Raw genomic sequence first — 20,682 nt, 5'->3', positions numbered from 1 at the left:
CCTGCCATGCAGCTCATTGGCAAGCGTACCTCAAAGACCCACACCAAAGAACAAAGCGGACCTCTCCTTGCTCCTCATCAGCTGGCATCTCCAACCCCACTAGACCTTCAGTGCTCTCTGAAACCTGCTCTGAGAGGAATGAAGGTGTAGAATTAGGTGTGTCACAGCCAAGTGCTTCCGGGAACTCTGCTAGCGGTACACCCACGTCCGATTATAGCAGGCAAATGTCCCTGCCCCAGCTGCTGGACCAGCGAAAGAAGTTCACTCCCAGCCATCCACATGCCCAGCGGTTGAATGCTAGCTTGGCTAAATTGCTAGCACTTCAACTGCTGCCTTTTCAGTTGGTAGACTCGGCCCCCTTCCGTGAGTTTGTACAATGTGCGGTTCCTCAGTGGCAGGTCCACAAACGCCACTTTTTCTCACGGAAGGCGATTCCGGCTCTCTACTGGCATGTGGAAGGCAATGTCCTTGCCTCGCTGGACAGGGCGGTCAGCGGTAAGGTGCATATTACCGCTGACTCATGGTCCAGCAGGCATGGACAGGGACGTTACCTGTCTTTCACGGCCCATTGGGTCACTCTTCTGGCAGCTGGGAAGGATGCAGGACAAGGTGCAGTAGTGTTGGAGGTTGTTCCGCCACCACACCTCCAAAATGCTACTATTGGTTGTGACACACCTCTCTCCTCCACCCCCTCCTCTTCTTCTTCCTCCATGACCTCTTCCAGTGCTCTGTCCTCAGAACCAGCGGTGCTTCGTAGGCATTCCAGGGGCTACGCAAGTACGCAGGCAAAACGATGCCATGCCGTGCTTGCGCTGGTTTGTTTGGAGGACAGGAGCCACACTGGGGCGGATGTTTTGTCAGCTCTGCAGGGGCAGGCCGAGAGGTGGTTGACGCCACGCCAGCTTAAGCCAGGAATGTTGGTTTGTGACAATGGCACCAACCTCCTCTCCGCCCTCCGACAGGGACAACTGACCCATGTGCCCTGTGTAGCTCACGTCCTTAACCTGGTGGTGCAGCGGTTCTTGGGCAGATACCCCGGCTTACAGGATGTCCTGAAGCAGGCCAGGAAAGTCTGTGTGCATTTCCGCCGATCATTTAATGCCTGTGCTCGGCTGGCTGAGCTCCAAAAGGAGTTGAACCTGCCCAAGAACTGCCTTATATGTGACATGCCCACCAGATGGAACTCAACGTTGGCCATGCTGCAGCGGCTGCACACGCAGCAGAGGGCCATCAATGAGTACCTGTGCGACTACGGCACAGGACAGGGTCAGGGGAGCTCAGTTTTTTCTCACCACGCCAGTGGGGCATGATCAGGGATGCATGCACTGTCCTGTCACCGTTTGAGGAGGCCACAAGGATGGTGAGCAGTGACAGTGCATGCATCAGTGACACTGTACCTCTTGTCCACCTCTTGGAGCATACGCTGCGTGGAATAATGGACAGGGCACTTGAGGCAGAACAGAGGCAGGAAGAGGAGGACTTCCTTGCCTCTCAAGGCCCCCTTTATCCAGACAGTGTTCCTGCTGTGCCACCCATCACACAGGAAGAGGATGAGGAGGAGGAAGAGGAGGATGATTGTGTCAGCATGGAGGTGGAGGCTGGCACTCAGCATTAGCAGCAGCAGCAGCAGCAGTCTTGTAGGGATGATTTACAGTTCCAAGAAACACGTGGACTTGTACGTGGCTGGGAGGAGGTAGCTGCGGATCATGTTGTCCTTAGTGACCCAGAGGACTCCGGACCGAATGCCTCAGCTAACCTACGCTGCATGGCCTCCCTGATCCTGCAAAGCCTGCAGAAGGATCCTTGTATTCTTCGGATCAAGGAGAGGGACCATTACTGGCTGGCCACTCTCCTTGATCCACGGTACAAGGGTAAGGTTGCCGACCTTATCTTGCCATCGCAGAGGGAGCAGAGGATGAGACATCTCCGGGAGGCCTTGCAGAAAGGTCTGTGCAACGCGTTCCCAGAGACTGGGAGGTTACAAACTCCTGGTCCTGGACAACGTGTTGCTGAGGCATCGGTCAGAAGGAGCGGTGGAGAAGGTGGCCGTCTGACTGATGCTTTCAGACAATTTTTTAGTCCGCAGCCCCAAGGTATGATCCGTTCCAGCACCCATCGCCAGCGTCTGATTTACATGGTGCAGGAATACCTAGGGGCAAGGTCAGACTTGGACACCTTTCCCACCGAAAATCCTCTGGCTTACTGGGTCTTGAGGATGGATCACTGGCCAGAGCTTGCACAGTATGCAATTGAGCTACTGGCCTGTCCTGCATCCAGCGTTCTTTCGGAACGCACCTTCAGTGCTGCTGGTGGCTTTGTTACCGATCACAGGGTGCGCCTGTCCACCGAATCAGTTGATCGACTGACCTTCATCAAGATGAATCAGTCTTGGATCACCCACAGCTACCAAGCACCTGAAGCTGATGTAACCGAATAATTTTTTTTGAAATATCACATCCCTTCAAGACTGCCTATGCTGATGCTGAGTGACTGTCCTGTTATGTTGATTGTCTATCCTCTTCCTCCTCCGCTGATATGTTGGAAGAACATTTCTGGTTCTGGTTGATGCCATCAGCCCAATTTTTCTGCCCCTGTTTAACAGGGGCGTTTAAGTACAATTTTTGATGCAATGCTTTGCAGCAGGGCTAATTCCTGCAATCAAACAAGAGTATATGGGAGAGGTTGCAGTGTGGTGGCACCAGCACCAGTGCCTAAGGCCCAATTTTTCTGCCCCTGTTTAACAGGGGCGTTTAATTCCAATTTTTGATGCAATGCTTTGCAGCAGGGCTAATTCCTGCAATAAAACTAGAGTATATGGAAGAGGTTGCAGTGTGGTGGCACCAGCACCAGTGCCTAAGGCCCAATTTTTATGCCCCTGTTTAACAGGGGCGTTTAAGTACAATTTTTGATGCAATGCTTTGCAGCAGGGCTAATTCCTGCAATAAAAGTAGAGTATATGGGAGAGGTTGCAGTGTGGTGGCACCAGCACCAGTGCCTAAGGCCCAATTTTTCTGCCCCTGTTTAACAGGGGCGTTTAATTACAATTTTTGATGCAATGCTTTGCAGCAGGGCTAATTCCTGCAATAAAACTAGAGTATATGGCAGAGGTTGCAGTGTGGTGGCACCAGCAGCAGTGCCTAAGGCCAAATTTTTCTGCCCCTGTTTAACAGGGACATGTAATTACAATTCTTGATATAATATTTCAGAGGAGGGCCCCTTCCTGTGCCCACCCAGAGTAACGGTGAGGACTTATAGTGTTGTGGCACCAGCACCACAACCACCAAAGGTCAATTTTTCTACCACTGTTCAACAATGGCATGTAATTACAATTCTTGATATAATCGTTCACAGCAGGGCGCTCCAGCGCCCACCAAGAGTCACTTTGAGGGCTTACACCTTGTTCCGCCATTTCTGCAGAGCATATAGGGCAGGCCCCTACTTTCAAACATCCAATTTACAAACATCTCCTACTTGCAAACGGAAGGAGACAACAGCAAGTGAGATGAAAAAAGATGGACGACAAAACAAATTATACAGGGGTGATAACCCTTCCCTATGTTTTCCAAAAAGCTTAAAAATAGTTTTTTTGACTGGAGCTACACTTTAAAAATGTACCAGTTGAAAATTACAAACAGATTATACTTAACAACAAACCTACACAGTCCCTGTCTTGTTTGCACAGCCTGTATACTGCTGTTCTGAGTATATAGGGCCTGGGGGCCACACGCATTTCCTTTTTTTAATATGGGTACAGGGTTCCCCTTAATATGCGTACAAGACCCAAATAGGCTGGTAATGGGCAGGGAGGGCTACCCATGCCATTTTTCTCAATGATTTTCAACCATATTGCAGGAACCAGATATAACATTAAAACCGCAAGCAGTTTTAAATGGTGTTATTTCCGTTTAATGTCATTTTGTGCAGGGACTGTTCTAAACACGGGAAACACGTGGCACTTCACAGGCATACTACAGACACCCCCCTGGCACCATATTTAAAGGAATATTTCACTTTTTTTTTCACTTTAATCGTCATTAAAATCAGTGCTCCCGCCAAAACGGCCATTTTTAAAAACATTTTAGGCATTGACCCATGTCCCCTGGGGCAGGAGCCAGGTCCCCAAACCCTTTTTAGGACAGTATCTTGCATATTAGCCGTTAAAATTAGCACTTTTAATTTGGAACGTTCGAGTCCCATAGACTTCAATAGGGTTCTAAAGTTCGTTCGAATTTTGGGTCCGTTCGAAAGTTCTGGTGCGAACCGAACCGGGGGGTGTTCGGCTCATCCCTATGTGTACATTACCAGAAGTGTATTAGAAACTGTACACACTGTATTAGATACTGCCCACACCGCCTGAAGTGTATTAGAAACTAGACACCACCAAATGCACTGTATATATAGGCTACACTGGATGCTGAGCTCTGTGGTTTTTGTACGTATTACAATAACCTTTTCCACTGCTTAACTGTAAGTTCATTACCAATAAATTGTTTCTCTTTGCCTTACGGGGCTTCACTATTGTTTGTCGCTTTTTTTTTTTTCCTCCCATGTCTTGGGTATTGCTGTTATGCTGAGGTCTGATATCCTATGATCCCTGCCCAGACCTGGAGAAATCTATGATTGGTGACTATATCCTGGTGGATGATTGATCCTTTGAGTGGTTCCATTACTGTCGCTGAAAAAGAGATATCTACACAGCCGATGATTAGTGATGTGATGCTCAATTAATATCTATATCTGGTAAGAAGATTTGACACACCTGGGTGCCTTTCTTTTCTCTATCCACTGGAAGTGGTGAAGGGCTCTCAATATACATATTCTCATACTTTCATTGAATGAACTTTCTCTGGTTGAATAAGCGCTGCATTTTGGACTATATATATATGTGTGTGTGTGTGTTTGTGTTTATGTGTATATATATATAATTGGACTGCCTGTATATATGAAATACACTGCCACTAACTGAATAACCTGCCTTCTTAATCTAGCTCAAGCTATCGCTCTGTCCACGCCAACAACACTACACGCAACCGCTATGTAAGCAGCCTTATATAGTGTGGGGCGTGGACTTAGTCCCCGTGAGCCATGATTGGCCAAAGGCACCATGCCTTTGGCCAATAATAGCTTTGCCAGTAGAGCGCGCTGTGATTGACCAAAGCATGCAGGTCAGGTGCATGCTTTGGACAATCATCATACAGCAATGCACTGTAAGATCGCAGTGCATTATGGGATGTTTCGTGGCTCTAGAATTTCCCAGGAATGCCCCATAATGTTCAATGTTCTGCGAACGGGCAAACCCCCAATGTTTGGGTCAAGCTTATTGTTCGACCTGAACATTGAGCTCATCCCTAGTCCTCAGGAAGGATGTGCTGAAACTGGAGAGAGTCCAGAGAAGCATAATAAAGCTAATTAAGGGACTGGAGGACCTCCGCTATGGGGAAAGACTACACGCATCGAACTTATTCTCTCTGGAAAGGAGATGCTTGAGAGGGGATATGATATCAATGTACAAATACCGTACTGGTGACCCTAAGGCCGCGTACACACGGGCGGACTGTTCGCCCAACCTTGTCCGCTGAACAGTGTTTGGGCGGACAGTCCGCTCGTGTGTGGGCTTTCAGCGGACAGTTTCAGCGGACAGTTGGACGGACAAAGTCTTTCGGAAATTCCGAAAAACTGTCCACTGAAACTGTGTTTGAGCGAACAGTCCGCCCGTGTGTAGGCTACTTTCGAAATGAGCAAACTGTTCCCGCTCGGAGGAGTCTGCCCATTTCGAGCGCGTGTGAAGGTAGGCGGGGCCCGCGACGGAGACGTCGCGGGCTCCGCCGCCTGGAATGGGCTTAAAGGGGAACCCCAACGCCGAAAAAAATCGGCGTGGGGGTTCCCCCAAAGTCCACAACAGACCCTTGTCCGAGCACGCTACCCGGCCGGCCAGGAAAGGGGGGCGAGCGAGCGCGCCCCCCCTCCTGAGCCGTACCAGGCCGCGTGCCCTCAACATGGGGGGTGCCTTGGGGAAGGGGGGGCCGCGCGGCCCCCCCACCCCCAAAGCACCTTGTCCCCATGTTGATGAGGACAAGGGCCTCTTCCCGACAACCCTGGCCGTTGGTTGTCGGGGTCTGCGGGCGGGGGGCTTATCGGAATCCGGGAGCCCCCTTTAAGAAGGGGGCCCCCGGATACCGGCCCCCCACCCTATGTGAATGAGTATGGGGTACAATGTACCCCTACCCATTCCCCTGTGAAATAAAGTACAAAAAAAACACAACACAGGGAAAAAATATTTTATTGCACAGCTCCGGGGGTCTTCCGTCTTCGGGGGTCTTCTCGCCGGACTCCTCCGCTATCTTCGTGTAGCTCTTTTGCTAGCGGAGGAGTCCGGCTTTCTTCCTCCCCGCCGCCGGCCTCTTCTCCCGACTTCGGGGGTCTTGTCCCCCTCTTCGGTTCTTCTGCCGGGCCACCGCGCCTTCTTGTAGCTCTTTTGCAGGCGGTGGCCCGGTCTTCTGTCGCCGCTGCCTTCCGTTCTTCTGTCGCCGCCTTCGGTTCTTCTGCCGGGCCACCGCGCCTTCTTGTAGCTCTTTTACAGGCGGTGGCCCGGTCTTCTGTCGCCGCTGTCGCCGCCGACTTCCGTTCTTGTTCTTGTTCTTCTTCTTGTTCTTCTTGTTCTTCCCCAGGAGATGTTGACACGTCGCTCTCTCCGGCCGGAATGCCAGAGCCGCCCTGCGCTGCCACTTATATAGTGACAATGGGGCGGGGTCACATGGTATATGTCACATGGGTTGGTCACATGGGTTGATGTCACATGGGGACTATGACATCGTAAGGGGGCGGGGTCACCATGTGACATCAACCCATGTGACCAACCCATGTGACATATACCATGTGACCCCGCCCCATTGTCACTATATAAGTGGCAGCGCAGGGCGGCTCTGGCATTCAGGCCGGAGAGAGCGACGTGTCAACATCTCCTGGAGAAGAACAAGAAGAACAAGAAGAAGAACAAGAACGGAAGTCGGCGGCGACAGAAGACCGGGCCACCGCCTGTAAAAGAGCTACAAGAAGGCGCGGTGGCCCGGCAGAAGAACCGAAGGCGGCGACAGAAGAACGGAAGGCAGCGGCGACAGAAGACCGGGCCACCGCCTGCAAAAGAGCTACAAGAAGGCGCGGTGGCCCGGCAGAAGAACCGAAGAGGGGGACAAGACCCCCGAAGTCGGGAGAAGAGGCCGGCGGCGGGGAGGAAGAAAGCCAGACTCCTCCGCTAGCAAAAGAGCTACACGAAGATAGCGGAGGAGTCCGGCGAGAAGACCCCCGAAGACGGAAGACCCCCGGAGCTGTGCAATAAAATATTTTTTCCCTGTGTTGTGTTTTTTTTGTACTTTATTTCACAGGTGAATGGGTAGGGGTACATTGTACCCCATACTCATTCACATAGGGTGGGGGGCCGGTATCCGGGGGCCCCCTTCTTAAAGGGGGCTCCCGGATTCCGATAAGCCCCCCAGCCCGCAGACCCCGACAACCAACGGCCAGGGTTGTCAGGAAGAGGCCCTTGTCCTCATCAACATGGGGACAAGGTGCTTTGGGGTGGGGGGGCCGCGCGGCCCCCCCTTCCCCAAGGCACCCCCCCATGTTGAGGGCACGCGGCCTGGTACGGCTCAGGAGGGGGGGCGCGCTCGCTCGCCCCCCTTTCCTGGCCGGCCGGGTAGCGTGCTCGGACAAGGGTCTGTTGTGGACTTTGGGGGAACCCCCACGCCGATTTTTTTCGGCGTTGGGGTTCCCCTTTAAGCCCATTCCAGGCGGTGGAGCCCGCGACGTCTCCTTCGCGGGCCCCGCCTACCTGTACACGCGCTCGAAATGGGCGGATTTGCCTCCGCCTTACGTGGGCGAGTCCGTTCATTTCAAAAGTTGAGCGGACTGTTTGGCAAACAGTTCGCTGAAACAGTCCGCTCGTGTGTGGGCAAGTCCGCTCATGCAAATTTTGAGCGGACTGTTTGCCGAAACTGTTTGACGAACAGGGTTGGGCGAACAGTCCGCGCGTGTGTACGCGGCCTAACACACGGAAAAAACGATTCAGTGAAAGGGAATTTAAAAAGACACACAGCCATTCACTAAAACTAATAGAGAAGTGGTTTAACCTTAACCACTTGCCGACCACCTGCCACAGTTGTACTGTGGCAAGGTGGCACAGCTGCCACAAAACTGCATATCTGTATGTCATTATGCGCAATATCCACTGGGTGGCGCGCACGGTTTGGCCACAGGGGGAGCCAGTCAGAGGGTCTGGTGGACGTGATGTCTGCAGGAACACACTGATCGTTCCCCAGAGAGGTAGAAGGGCAGTCTGCCAATGTAAACAAGGCAGACAACTGTTCTGTCAGGCATGGACACTGTGATCTTGTGTTCCTGCTAATCTGGAACATAAATCACTGTGTCGATCTAATGAGCCCATCCCCCCACAGTAAGAAAGCACAAACAGGGAACACACTTAACCCTTTGATTGCCCCTGATGTTAACCCCTTCGATGCCAGTGTCATTTATACAGTATCAGTGCATATTTTTAGCACTGATCACTGTAAAATGTCACTGGTTCTCAAAAAAGTGTTAAAAGTGTCAGGTATCTGATCTGTCTGCCGCAATGTCGCAGTCCCGCTAGAAATTGTTGATCGCCACCATTACTAGTAAAAAAATAAAAAAATAAATAAATAAATATGCCATAAATCTATCTCCTATTTTGTAGACGCAATAACTTTTGCGCATACCAATCAGTATATGTTTATTTGGATTGTTTTACCAAAAATATGAAGCAGAATACATATTGGCCTAAACTGATAAAATTGATTTTTTAATGGATATGTTTTATAGCAGAAAGTAAAAAATATTGTTTTTTTTTTCAAAATTGTCTGTCTTTTTTTGTTTCTAGCGCAAAAAAATATAAACCGCAGAGGTGATCAAATACCACCAAAAGAAAGCCCTATTTGTGGGGATAAAAAGAACATAAATATTTTGGGTACAGCATTGCACGATCACACAATTGTCAGTTAAAGTAACGTAGTGCCGTATCGCAAAAAATGGCCTCGTCCTTAAGTAGTTAAACTGCGTAGAGGGTTCTTTACTGTCAGAGCGGTAAGGATGTGGAATTTAAAAAAACTATTAGATGGACACCTTAATGACCAGTGACCACAACATACAGGATATGATGTACTATTGACATAAACACATATACACATATCATAGGTTGAACTGGATGGACTGGTGTCTTTTTTCAACCTCACCAACTATGTAACTAAGGATTGCTCCTAGCTTCCAGATCCTGCGCTAAGCTGCTGTCCTGCTTAGTGAACACAGGAACCCCCTCAGCACAATTCAGAGAACACTGTATAATTCTAAGGAATGTAAAGTGTTCTCTGAATGGACAAGGTAGATATTGTGACATCACTTACCTGCCTCTCCACTTCATCCAATCAGAGAATGCTTTGCATCCATTGAGAAACTGCAAAGCCTTCCCTAAATAGTGCCTGTAATGAGAAAACTACCTCCAGTGTTCACGACGCAGCAGGGCAGCTGCTTGGTATGAGACCCCGAAGCTAATGGTGCCCATTACAGTGATTTCTAGCTTCTACAGAGATCACACAGGTATGGCATATACATCATTTCATTGCTCCAAACTGGACCAATGAAGCTAAGTAAAAATCTCCAAACCAAAACATTAGCTTTCAATCTTTTTCTTCTCTCCAATTCCACTCTTTTTAAATTGAACCTTCACCTCTTTGGCTTACAGGGGCCCCAAGCCTGAAAACTAGGGTATTCAAAAACAACTACAGCTGGATTGAAGTATGTATTAGGTCAGATTTTTTTTTACTATTCAGTATTTTTGTCATGAGTAGTACGGAGATATCATAGGAGATATCATAGGTAGAAATATCACAATCAGCGTGTACTTACAAATGGTACGCTCCAAAAATTGAACCCATAGGCTGATGTGTATGTGTAGCGTTCACTGTTATTGTCCAGTCGAAGCATGATTGATCCCAGCATAATACCTATGAAAGCAATGAGGAGCTGCACAGCCTGTAGAAAAAAAGGTAAACAAAGTTACTTTCCAGTATTTTATGAATGGTACACATGCAGTGAATTTTACAACTTTTCATTTTTTTCAATCACTTTTTATTCTTAAAGATGATCTATCAGAGGCATCCTGCTCCTGTATCCACCATATAAATATACAAGTTTTAATAAACTGCTGTTGATAAGTCACCTTGATCCATTTTGTGTTGAGATTTAAAGATGGTTGAAACTGCTGTAAAATTGCATGTAGGCAGCTCTAGAGCTTGACAAGACAAAAAAACTTAAAGGGGCACATGTAATCTGTCATTATAAAACATCTGAGACAGGTCCATTTTTGAAGGGTGGGACCTTCAAATAGGGCTGGGATATATTTATGTCCAAAGCTTGCTTAAATTAATATTTAAATCCCTTTCAGAGGTTGATTTAATCACTTACCGAGTATGCAGCTTCTTTATTGTTTAATCCTTCCTATGTTCCAGTATGACTGGTGCCATGATCACCGAACTAGGTTTCCTGCCTCATGGTGGGTTCTTTCTCCTGCATGGTCTTATGGAGCCCCCCTCCCATGCAAAGGCCAGAGTTGTGTCTCCCTACACTGTGTAAATCAATAGAGACACACAGTCCTGTAGCCTAGGATGGAAAGGCACCCCCCTGCTCCTTCCTCTCCCTTTTCTAAGCTTGGCTGAAGACTACATTGTCCACTGTTAAATCAGAGTTCTACCCAAAAATTGAACTTCCGCTTTAAGTCCTGGTGAACCCCTGACATTGCCACATTTGGCATGTCATTTTATTTGGGGGGGGGGGGGGGGGGCAGGTACCCGGTTTTGACAGGCACCCAGCTCCCACTTCCTCCCCTGGCACCAGGGCGCAGAGGGGAAGTTACAGGTCTCAGAAGATTGCCCGGCCATTCACAACTCGCGGCTTGCACCCACAGTTACAATGCCGGCCCTGCGGATGGGAGGGGGAGAGGAGCGCGGCTTCGGGGCGCCCTCATCGCTAAACTGTGGGACAGGTGAATGTCTGTTTATTAAAAGTCAGCAGCTACACTTTTTGTAGCTGCTGACTTTGAAATGGATGGAACTCCGCTTTAACTCTTTTCTGTGAAGACTGGAAACGTAAGTTACCAGCACTGAAAGAACAGGAGCTAGCAGCATTGAAAGCTGTAAACGGTAAGTGCTAGGATAAGAATTTTAACAAATAGTTTACTAGGGAATTTTTACTTTAATATGTTCAATGTATTAAGGTAGAAAACACTGAGCAATTAGACTCCGTTCACACCTTCCATTAGGGCAGCCCATTACTGTCAACCATGTGAATGAAGGGGATGAGCCGAACGGACCCCTGTTCGATTTGCACCAGAACTTTCGAACACCACGAAAGTTCGGACCCGAATAATGAACCTCATTAAAGTGAATGGGGCCCGAATGTCAAAAATCAAAATTGCCCATTTTGAAGGCTTATATGCAAGTAATTGGGCATACAGTGGTTATAGGGGTCCGTGTCCTGCCCCGGGGGACATGTATCAATAAAAAAGGTTTGTGAAAAATGTCATTTTTAAATTAGCAGTGATTTTTTGATTTTGAAAGTTAAAGCAAAAAATTGAGAAATCCTTTCCAATATAATGCCTGGGGGGTCCCCTCAATCTACCTGTAAAGTGGCAGATCTGTACCATGTCTAGAATCTTCTGCAGCAATAATTGCATGTATAAAGCACAAAAAAATAAAATTTTCCCTGCAAGCTGCATCTATTTTGCTCAGCAACAGCTGGGGAGCCAGTGTTTGACAAGGCCACAATGTAGTGCACTGAAAACAAGATTAGAGATTTTTTGGATACATTCTGGTGTCACTTTGACTTTGTATAGAAGTAACGGGTGCGTAAAAATTGGTCTTTGGGTGTCGGTGGCGCCTGTCCACTGTAACCCTATAAAAGTGCTCTTGATGAAGGCAAAAAAAATTGCAATGATATGCACATGTCAAACAGGTGCTGAAAAAATGGTCTTTGGGTGTTATTTGTGCCCATGAAACCTATACCAAAAACATTCTTCCAGATGAAATGATTGAACACACTCAAAGCTAGGCAGCCTCGAAGACCTGCAGAAATTCCACATCCCAAAATGACTTAATCAGTGATATTGGCATCAGGGGCATCATAGTTGGTAATCCAGGACTGATTGATTTTTAGAAAAGTCGAATGGTCCACGGAGTCTGTGGACAGATGTGTTCTATGATCAGTAATGAAACCTCCTGCAGCACTGAATTCCTGTTTTGAAAGCACGCTGAATGCAGGGCAGCCCAACAACTCAATAGCATACTGGGAAAGTTCTGGCATGTGGTCTATTCTCATGACCCAGTAAGTCAGTAGATCGTCAGCTGGAAAGCTCTCCATCTCTGTTTTGGCCCAAGGTAATTGTCCACCATGTGATACAGACGCTATCAATGGGATGTGAAAGCTGACTGCCCTGGGCGGTGAGGACTAAAAAAAATCTGAAATGCCTCACTTAGGCAGACGCCTTCTCCAACCCTCCTCTCTTGACCAACAGAAGACTCAAAACAATGTTTTCCACGAAACTGTAACCTACTGGAGTCAGGAAAAATGTTCAATAAAATCCTCTTTAACATTTCCTCAAGAGATTTTATCTTCTGCACTCAATCTCTGTGGGGACAGGATGAGTTCTGAGACCTTCCCCTTATATCAGTGGTAAAGGAGGGTTACAAACCAGTAATCATCCTTCTCCTTTATGCCACGTATTCTTGGGTCCTTTTGCAGACTTTGAAACATGAGGTTGCCCATGCGCCTCAAAATTGCAGAGGCTTGAGAAGCAGACTCCCTGGGGTCACTCAGGATGACAGCATCTGGAACTTCCTCCTCCCCGTCACGTACTGCTCCCAAGGGTCCTGGGGTTGGAAAGCCATTGCTTACAGATTGACACATGACTTCCTCTGCCTCAAAGCCTATGAAAGTGCCAGAACCCTCCTCCTTATCCTCCTCCCCTCTCTCCTCCTGTGTATTCTGTGACATAAGAATGATGGTGTCTGGATAAAGTGGGCCTTGAAAGGAAACAAAGTCCTCCTCTTCCTCCTGCTGCTCTGCCTCCAGTTCCCTGTCCATAATGCCACACAGAGTCTACTCCAGCAGGATCATATCAGGGATTGTGTCACTGATGCATGCACTGTCATGGCTCACCATCCTTGTGGCCTCCTCAAATGGTGACAATACAGTGCATGCATCCTTAATGATCAGCCATTGGCGTAGGGGAAAAAAGCAGAGGCGGCCTGAGCCTGTCGTTGTGCCGTATTCGCACAGGTACCCGTTGACGGTCCTCTGCTGCATGTATAGCCACTGCAGCATTGACAAAGTTGGGTTGTACCTGGTGGGCATGTCACAAATCAGGTGGTTTTTGGGCTGGTGGATTTCCCGCTGAATTTTAGCCAACCGAACACTGGCTGTGTATGGCCACCTGAAATGGCTATAGACTATTCTGGCCAGCTTTAGAACATCTTGCAACCCTGGGTATGTATTTAGGAAACGCTGCACCACCAAATTGAGGACATGTCCCTGCAGAGCTGCAAGAATCTCTGCCCTGATGTGGTTCCTGTCCCCTAAACGCACCAGCTGAAGCACTGTATGGCACCTTTTAGCCTGACCCTGGGAATAGCCCTTTGAACGCTTAGTGGTTACCTGATGTTCATAGGACAATTCTGCAGAGGAGGGCATGGAGGTGGCGGAGGAGGAGGAGGGGGTAGAGCTCACAGATCTGGCATCATCACCACCATCTGTATGGAGATGTGGGGGCACAATAAGCTGCAGCACCAAGCCCTGTCCTATATCCTTTCCAGTTGCAAGCAACGTTACCCAGTGTGCTGTGAACTAAATATATTGCCCCTGCCCATGCTTGCTGGACCACGTGTTAGCAGTAAGGTGGATTTTACGGCTGACTACCTCGCCCAAAGATTGCCAGAACATTCCCTTCCAACGTGATGGTAGAGAGATGGAATGGCCTCATGTGAAGAGTAGTAGTAACTGGGGACTTGCCATTGTGGTACAGCACATTATGCAAATGCAGAATCCACCAGGCTGAAAGGCAGGAGTTGGAGAGCCAACAGCTTTACCAAGCTTGCATTTAGACGATGGGCATGTTGGTGGCAGGGACTGTATTATTTTTTTTTGCTGCAGCAGATGGGGCAGAGAAATTTGCCAGTAGTTATGGCCGAATGGTTCGCCCGGCGGTCGTTTCGCGGCGAATTTCAGCTGTTCGCGATTCGCCCGATCGGCGACTATTGCCGCCGTTCGCCCGGCGGACTTCCGTGTTTACTGTGTAAAAGAACTTTGACCTATGATGACACATCCATCATGGGGTACAGGACAGCCAATTGAGACGTTACAGCACATGGACACTTGGACATTCCCCCTAACTTATAAATACACCCGATCCGGCGGCCATTTTACATTCTTTCTTCTGTCACTATAGGGAGAGGTTGCTGTGTGGAGCAGGGAGAGATTGCAGTGACCCAAATCGCTAGCTATTTGGTACACAAAAGTTCTTTTCAGGACTGGTATAGGTGTTAGGTGTATATAGGTTTGCTGTGCTACTGATTGTTGCAGCAGCCTGAGCGTCTTTTCTCAGTTTAGAGAAAGGGACAGGACGGTGTGTGCTGCTGTAGGGACAGTCAGTTTAGTCATTAGCTGTTACTATCAGGTCCACAAAGTGCTATTCCAGTTATTGTTCCAGTAGCCTCTGTTTTGTCAGTTTATTTAGAGACAGGCAGGAAGCAGTGTGTGAGGCAGTGAGGGTCAGTTTAATCAGTAGCTGTTACTATTAGTTCCACAAAGGTTCTTTTCAGGACTGGTATGGTAATAGGCTTGTACACGTATAATATTCTTTCTTCCAAATATAGAAAGAATATTATACTTGACTGCTGCCCTTCTGCTGCAGTCTGCTAATCATTCACAACCTACTTCTTCCACAAAGGTCCTTTATAAGGACTGGTAATAACCTGGTGTAGGGTGCTATAGTACATAGGGTTGAGTGAGGTACAGTCTGCTATTCTATAAGGACTGGTATAGGTCCACAATACATAGGGTTGAGGTGCACTACTGCTGACCGCTGCCCTATACTGCAGCAGTCCTTCATCGGTATAGGGACTGACGTACAGTCTGCTAATCAGTCACAACCTACTTGTTCCACAAAGGTCCTTATAAGGACTGGTAAGGTATAGGGTACTACAGTACATAGGGTTGAGTGAGGTACAGTCTGCCATTCTATAAGGACTGGTATAGGTCCACAATACATAGGGTTGAGGTGCACTACTGCTGACCGCTGCCCTATACTGCAGCAGTCCTTCATCGGTATAGGGACTGACGTACAGTCTGCTAATCAGTCACAACCTACTTGTTCCACAAAGGTCCTTATAAGGACTGGTAACTTGGTCTGTCTAGGGTTCTACAGTACATAGGGTTGAGTGAGGTACAGTCTGCCATTCTATAAGGACTGGTATAGGTCCACAATACAAAGGGTTGAGGTGCACTACTGCTGACCGCTGCCCTATACTGCAGCAGTCCTTCATCGGTATAGGGACTGAGAGTTTTGTCACAGGGTCATTAAAAAAATTACAGGCAGAGGAAGAGGCAGGCCCTTCCGCAGGGGTGGTAGGGGTAGGGCAGGAGCAACAGGCTTGAGCCAAAGTGGGAAGTTGCAGAAGGTGCGTTCAATTACTTTAAAGGACGCACCAGACTTGGTTGAGTGGCTCACTCAGCCTTACTCTTCTGCACCCTCCTCATCCTCTCGATCTGCACCCTCTTCTTCACTCTCTGCTATGTGCACCTCAAAAGACACTACCACCAACACCAGCACCACCACATACCTTCAGTTTGAGTCACAGGAATTATTTTCCGATCCATATCAAGACATTTCTGATGCGCAGCCACTCTTGGTATTGGATCAGGAAGAGGAGGTAGCAACAAGCGCCACTCAACAGTCTGACGACAGTACCCAAATCAGCCCAAGGAGGAGGTTGGTCCCTGGTGTTGCTGCCTACTCCGAGATCTCTACTTATAGCGGTGGGGAAGGTGACGTCAATGATGACGTGTCTAGTGATGTCACGTGGGTGCCCACAAGAGAGGAAGAGGAGGGGAGTTCAGAGGTAGATATGGACCAGCAAATAGGGAGGAGAAGCAGGAATAACTTACATTGCACAGGAGGGACAAAGCAGACTGCAAATGTATCAGGAGCGAGTCATCGACCATGTACGGTCACATCTGTCGCTCCCAGGACACCAGCACATGGCTCCGCAGTGTGGGCTTTTTTTAACGTGTCCGCTGCTGACAATAGCGTTGCCATCTGCAATCTTTGCAGTCAACGCATTAGTCGCGGTAAGCCCAACACTAACCTAGGGACGACCGCCTTAAGAAGGCACATGAGCAGCCATCACCGAGCCGAGTGGGAGCAACGGAACACACAAAGCCACACTCCAGGCTCTCACCGTCCAGCCTCGTCTTCTACTTCTCCTTCTCCTCTCTCCTCACAATTGTCCTCCACTTCACCTTCCATTACGCCAAGCTCACGTTTTTCTGCAAAAAGGCAGGCTTCCATGGGCCTAATGTTCGAGCGTAAAAAAAAATGATGACACCGGATAACCCTCTTGCCCAACGGTTGACGGCTGGCTTGTCAGAACTCATAGCCCGCCAACTACTGCCATATAAACTGGTGGACTCGGAGGCCTTTCGCAAATTTGTGGCCATTGGAACACCACAATGGAAGGTCCAAGGAAGGAAGTATTTCTCACAGAAGGGCATCCCAGAGCTATATGGCCATGTTCAGCGGCAAGTGAATGTATCTCTGGCACACAGTGTCGGTGCCAAGATACATCTGACCACAGACACGTGGTCTAGCAAACACGGGCAGGGAAGGTATATCAATTTTACTGCCCACTGGGTGAACCTTCTGACGGCCGTCAAGCATGTAACCCGTGGTACCCGTGTAGATTTGGTTTTACCGCCACGGATTGCATGCAGGCCTGACTCTTCTTCTCCTCCTCCTCCTACTCCATCTTCCTCCCTTTCCTCCTCAGCTGACTCCTCCTTTTCCGCTGCTATCGTCTCTTCTGCTCCGCCGCCCAAGCTCCCCAGAACCTATTCGACATGCCGGGTGAGACGTTGCCATGCCGTGCTGCGTCTGTTGTGCCTGGAAGCCAAGAGCCACACTGGCCCGGCACTCCTTTCAGCTTTGCGTTCACAGGCAGATCAGTGGCTAACACCACTCAATTTGACAGTTGGTAAAGTGGTGTGTGACAACGGTGCCAATCTGCTTAGCGCATTGAAACAGGGCAAAATCACGCACGTGCCATGCATGGCGCACGTCTTAAACTTGGTCGTGCAGCGATTCCTTGTCAAATACCCTGGGGTCCAGGACATCTTGCAGCAGGCAAGGAAAATCTCGGCCCATTTCAGAAGATCTTACACGGCCATGACTCGCCTTGCTGACATTCAGCGGCGACACAATCTGCCGGTCAGACGTCTTATTTGCGATTGCCCGACGCGATGGAACTCAACCTTCTATATGCTTGATAGGCTGCTCCAGCAGAAACGTGCAGTTAACGTTTACCTGTATGAACTCTGCGGCAGCACAGGTTCTGGGGAGCTGTTTTTTTTTTCACTGCGCCAGTGGCTGCTCATGCGCGATGCATGCAGATTTCTGCGGCTATTTGAGGAGATCACCAAACTGGTCAGTCGCAGCCATGGCGCCATCAGTGACAATGTACCTTATGCCTTCTTTATGGAGCGTGCATTGCGTCATGTCATTGATCAAGCTGTGGAGGAGCAGGAGCGGGAAGATGAGGAAGTCGCAATGCTGGATGAATTCCCAGGGGGGGGCTACTCTATCTGAGACAAGTGAACAACAGGAGTCTGAAGAGGAGTCAGAGGAGGATGGTGCTGGGGCGGATGAGGAGGAGCAAGAAGAGCATGCTTTAAACCTTTCTGGGACCCCTGTTGTTGTGCGTGGATGGGGAGAGGAGAATGAAGAGGACGACATTATCCTGGATGATGAGCAGGAGCCAGGCCACCACACCACTTCCACTTTAGTGCAAATGGGGGCCTTCATGCTCCAGTGTTTTAATAGGGACCCCCGTATAAAAAGCATAAGGGTCAAGGACCAGTACTGGGTGGCAACGTACTTAGACCCCCGGTACAAACACAAAATGGCGGAAATGTTACCGCCGTCACAGAGGGCTGTCAGAATGCAGCACTTCCAGGCCTTGCTTCGAGAAATGCTGCATTCTGCTTTTGCGTGCGCTGGCAGAGGAGCAATTTCCACTCCCAGAGAAGGAGTTGCGGGTACCAATCCAACAGCGCCTGCAAGAAGAGGCTGGTTTGAAGATGTGTTGGTGACTTCGGATATGAGGTCATTCTTTCAGCCGACCCATCGACAGGTGTCATCCAGATCCAGCATCAGGGAACGCCTAGACCGTCAGGTGTCCGACTACATCGGGTTAACGGCCGATGTGGACGCTCTGAGGAGTGATGAACCCCTGGACTACTGGGTGGGCAGGCTTGACCTCTGGCCAGAGCTTGCCCAATTTGCAATCGAACTGTTGGCTTGCCCCTCATCCAGTGTCCTGTCTGAAAGGACGTTCAGCGCAGCAGGGGGGATGAGGAGGAGCAAGAAGAGCATGCTTTAAACCTTTCTGGGACCCCTGTTGTTGTGCGTGGATGGGGAGAGGAGAATGAAGAGGACGACATTATCCTGAATGATGAGCAGGAGCCAGGCCACCACACCGCACTTTAGCGCAAATGGGGGCCTTTATGCTCCAGTGTTTTAATAGGGACCCCCGTATAAAAAGCATAAGGGTCAAGGACCAGTACTGGGTGGCAACGTACTTAGACCCCCGGTACAAACACAAAATGGCGGAAATGTTACCGCCGTCACAGAGGGCTGGCAGAATGGAGCACTTCCAGGCCTTACTTCGAGAAATGCTGCATTCTGCCTTTGCGTGCGCTGGCAGAGGAGCAATTCCCACTCCCAGAGAAGGAGTTGCGGGTACCAATCCAACAGCGCCTGCAAGAAGAGGCCGGTTTGAAGATGTGTTGGTGACTTCGGATATGAGGTCATTCTTTCAGCCGACCCATCGACAGGTGTCATCCGGATCCAGCATCAGGGAACGTCTAGACCGTCAGGTGTCCGACTACATCGGGTTAACGGCCGATGTGGACGCTCTGAGGAGTGATGAACCCCTGGACTACTGGGTGGGCAGGCTTGACCTCTGGCCAGAGCTTGCCCAATTTGCAATCGAACTGTTGGCTTGCCCCTCATACAGTGTCCTGTCCGAAAGGACGTTCAGCGCAGCAGGGGGGATCGTGACCGATAAGCGTACTCGCCTAGCTCACGACGGTGTTAACTACCTCACATTTCTAATAATGAATGAGGCATGGATCTCGGAGGAATTCAACACATGTGACCAGTAGACCATGTATATGTCTATAAACAATTTTTTTAATCGAGCACAGAGACCTTCTTTCTTCATTTGGCTCACTTCCTTGTCCAAAAAAAGCACACCGTACTATATGCCCGTACCCTCCTCTTTGAAGAGGTTGAGCGGTGTCATATTTCTACTGGGGCTGCTTATAATGAGGGGCTGCCACCATCCCTGTGCTGACATCCTCCTGGGGGTGTACCTCTGCTGTTCATATTATGAGGGGCTCCCACCATCCCTGTGCTGGGCTGACTTCCTCCTGGGGCTGCTTATTATGAGGGGCTCCCACCATTCCTGTGCTGTGCTGACTTCCTCCTGGGGCTGCTTATTATGAGGGGCTCCCACCATCCCTGTGCTATGCTGACATCCTCCTGGGGCTGCTTATTATGAGGGGCTCCCACCATCCCTGTGCTATGCTGACATCCTCCTGGGGCTGCTTATTATGAGGGGCTCCCACCATCCCTGTGCTATGCTCATTATGAGGGGCTCCCACCATCCCTGTGCTATGCTCATTATGAGGGGCTCCCACCATCCCTGTGCTATGCTGACTTCCTCCTGGGGCTGCTTATGGTGCAAATGTCAGTGCTTTATGTCACGCTGCTGATGTCAGTGCTCTCTATCACGGTGCTGCTGTCAGTGCTGTATTTCACGGTGCTGGTGTTAGTGCTTTATGTCACGCTGCTGATGTCAGTGCTCTCTATCAAGGTGCTGCTGTCAGTGCTGTATATCACGGTGCTGGTGTTAGTGCTTTATGTCACGCTGCTGATGTCAGTGCTCTCTATCACGGTGCTGCTGTCAGTGCTGTATATCACGGTGCTGGTGTTAGTGCTTTATGTCACGCTGCTGATGTCAGTGCTCTCTATCACGGTGCTGTTATCAGATGACTCTATCACGGTGCAGGTGTCATTGCTGTATGTCACGCTGCTGGTGATCATCTCCTGCACCCTCTTCTTTGCCTACCCTGGTCCCTGACCTTCCCTCTCCTTCATTGCCTTCATGCGCTCCACAGTCCTGAATTGTCACAACAATTTCCCATATAAAAAAAGAATGCTTGTAGTTGTCGATACCAGATTCACTTCATACATGTGTTATGTCATTGGCCATGTGGTGGGACTATGTTTGCACAACTAGTAATTATTATGTGGCTGCAAATTTGACC

General features: G+C 49.2%; 1 protein-coding gene across 3 annotated transcripts in view; it reads right to left on the bottom strand.

Annotated features, from left to right (window-relative positions):
* The window catches only part of LOC143930421 (uncharacterized), a 277,574-nt gene that overhangs the window by 34,988 nt on the left and 221,904 nt on the right, over positions 1–20,682 (bottom strand). For all 3 annotated transcript variants that reach the window (XM_077454728.1, XM_077454727.1, XM_077454729.1), the window contains one exon: positions 9,934–10,059. In XM_077454728.1, the coding sequence (XP_077310854.1) occupies positions 9,934–10,059 (126 nt within the window). The remainder of the gene's footprint in view (positions 1–9,933; positions 10,060–20,682) is intronic.

The sequence above is a fragment of the Lithobates pipiens genome, unplaced genomic scaffold, assembly GCF_037356315.1.
Source record: "Lithobates pipiens isolate NorthernLeopardFrog02 unplaced genomic scaffold, aLitPip1_a1.2 Scaffold_25, whole genome shotgun sequence".
Taxonomy (NCBI): Eukaryota; Metazoa; Chordata; class Amphibia; order Anura; family Ranidae; genus Lithobates; species Lithobates pipiens.
Note: the sequence above shows the minus strand (reverse complement) of the source record. Positions and strands in the feature narration are given on the sequence as shown.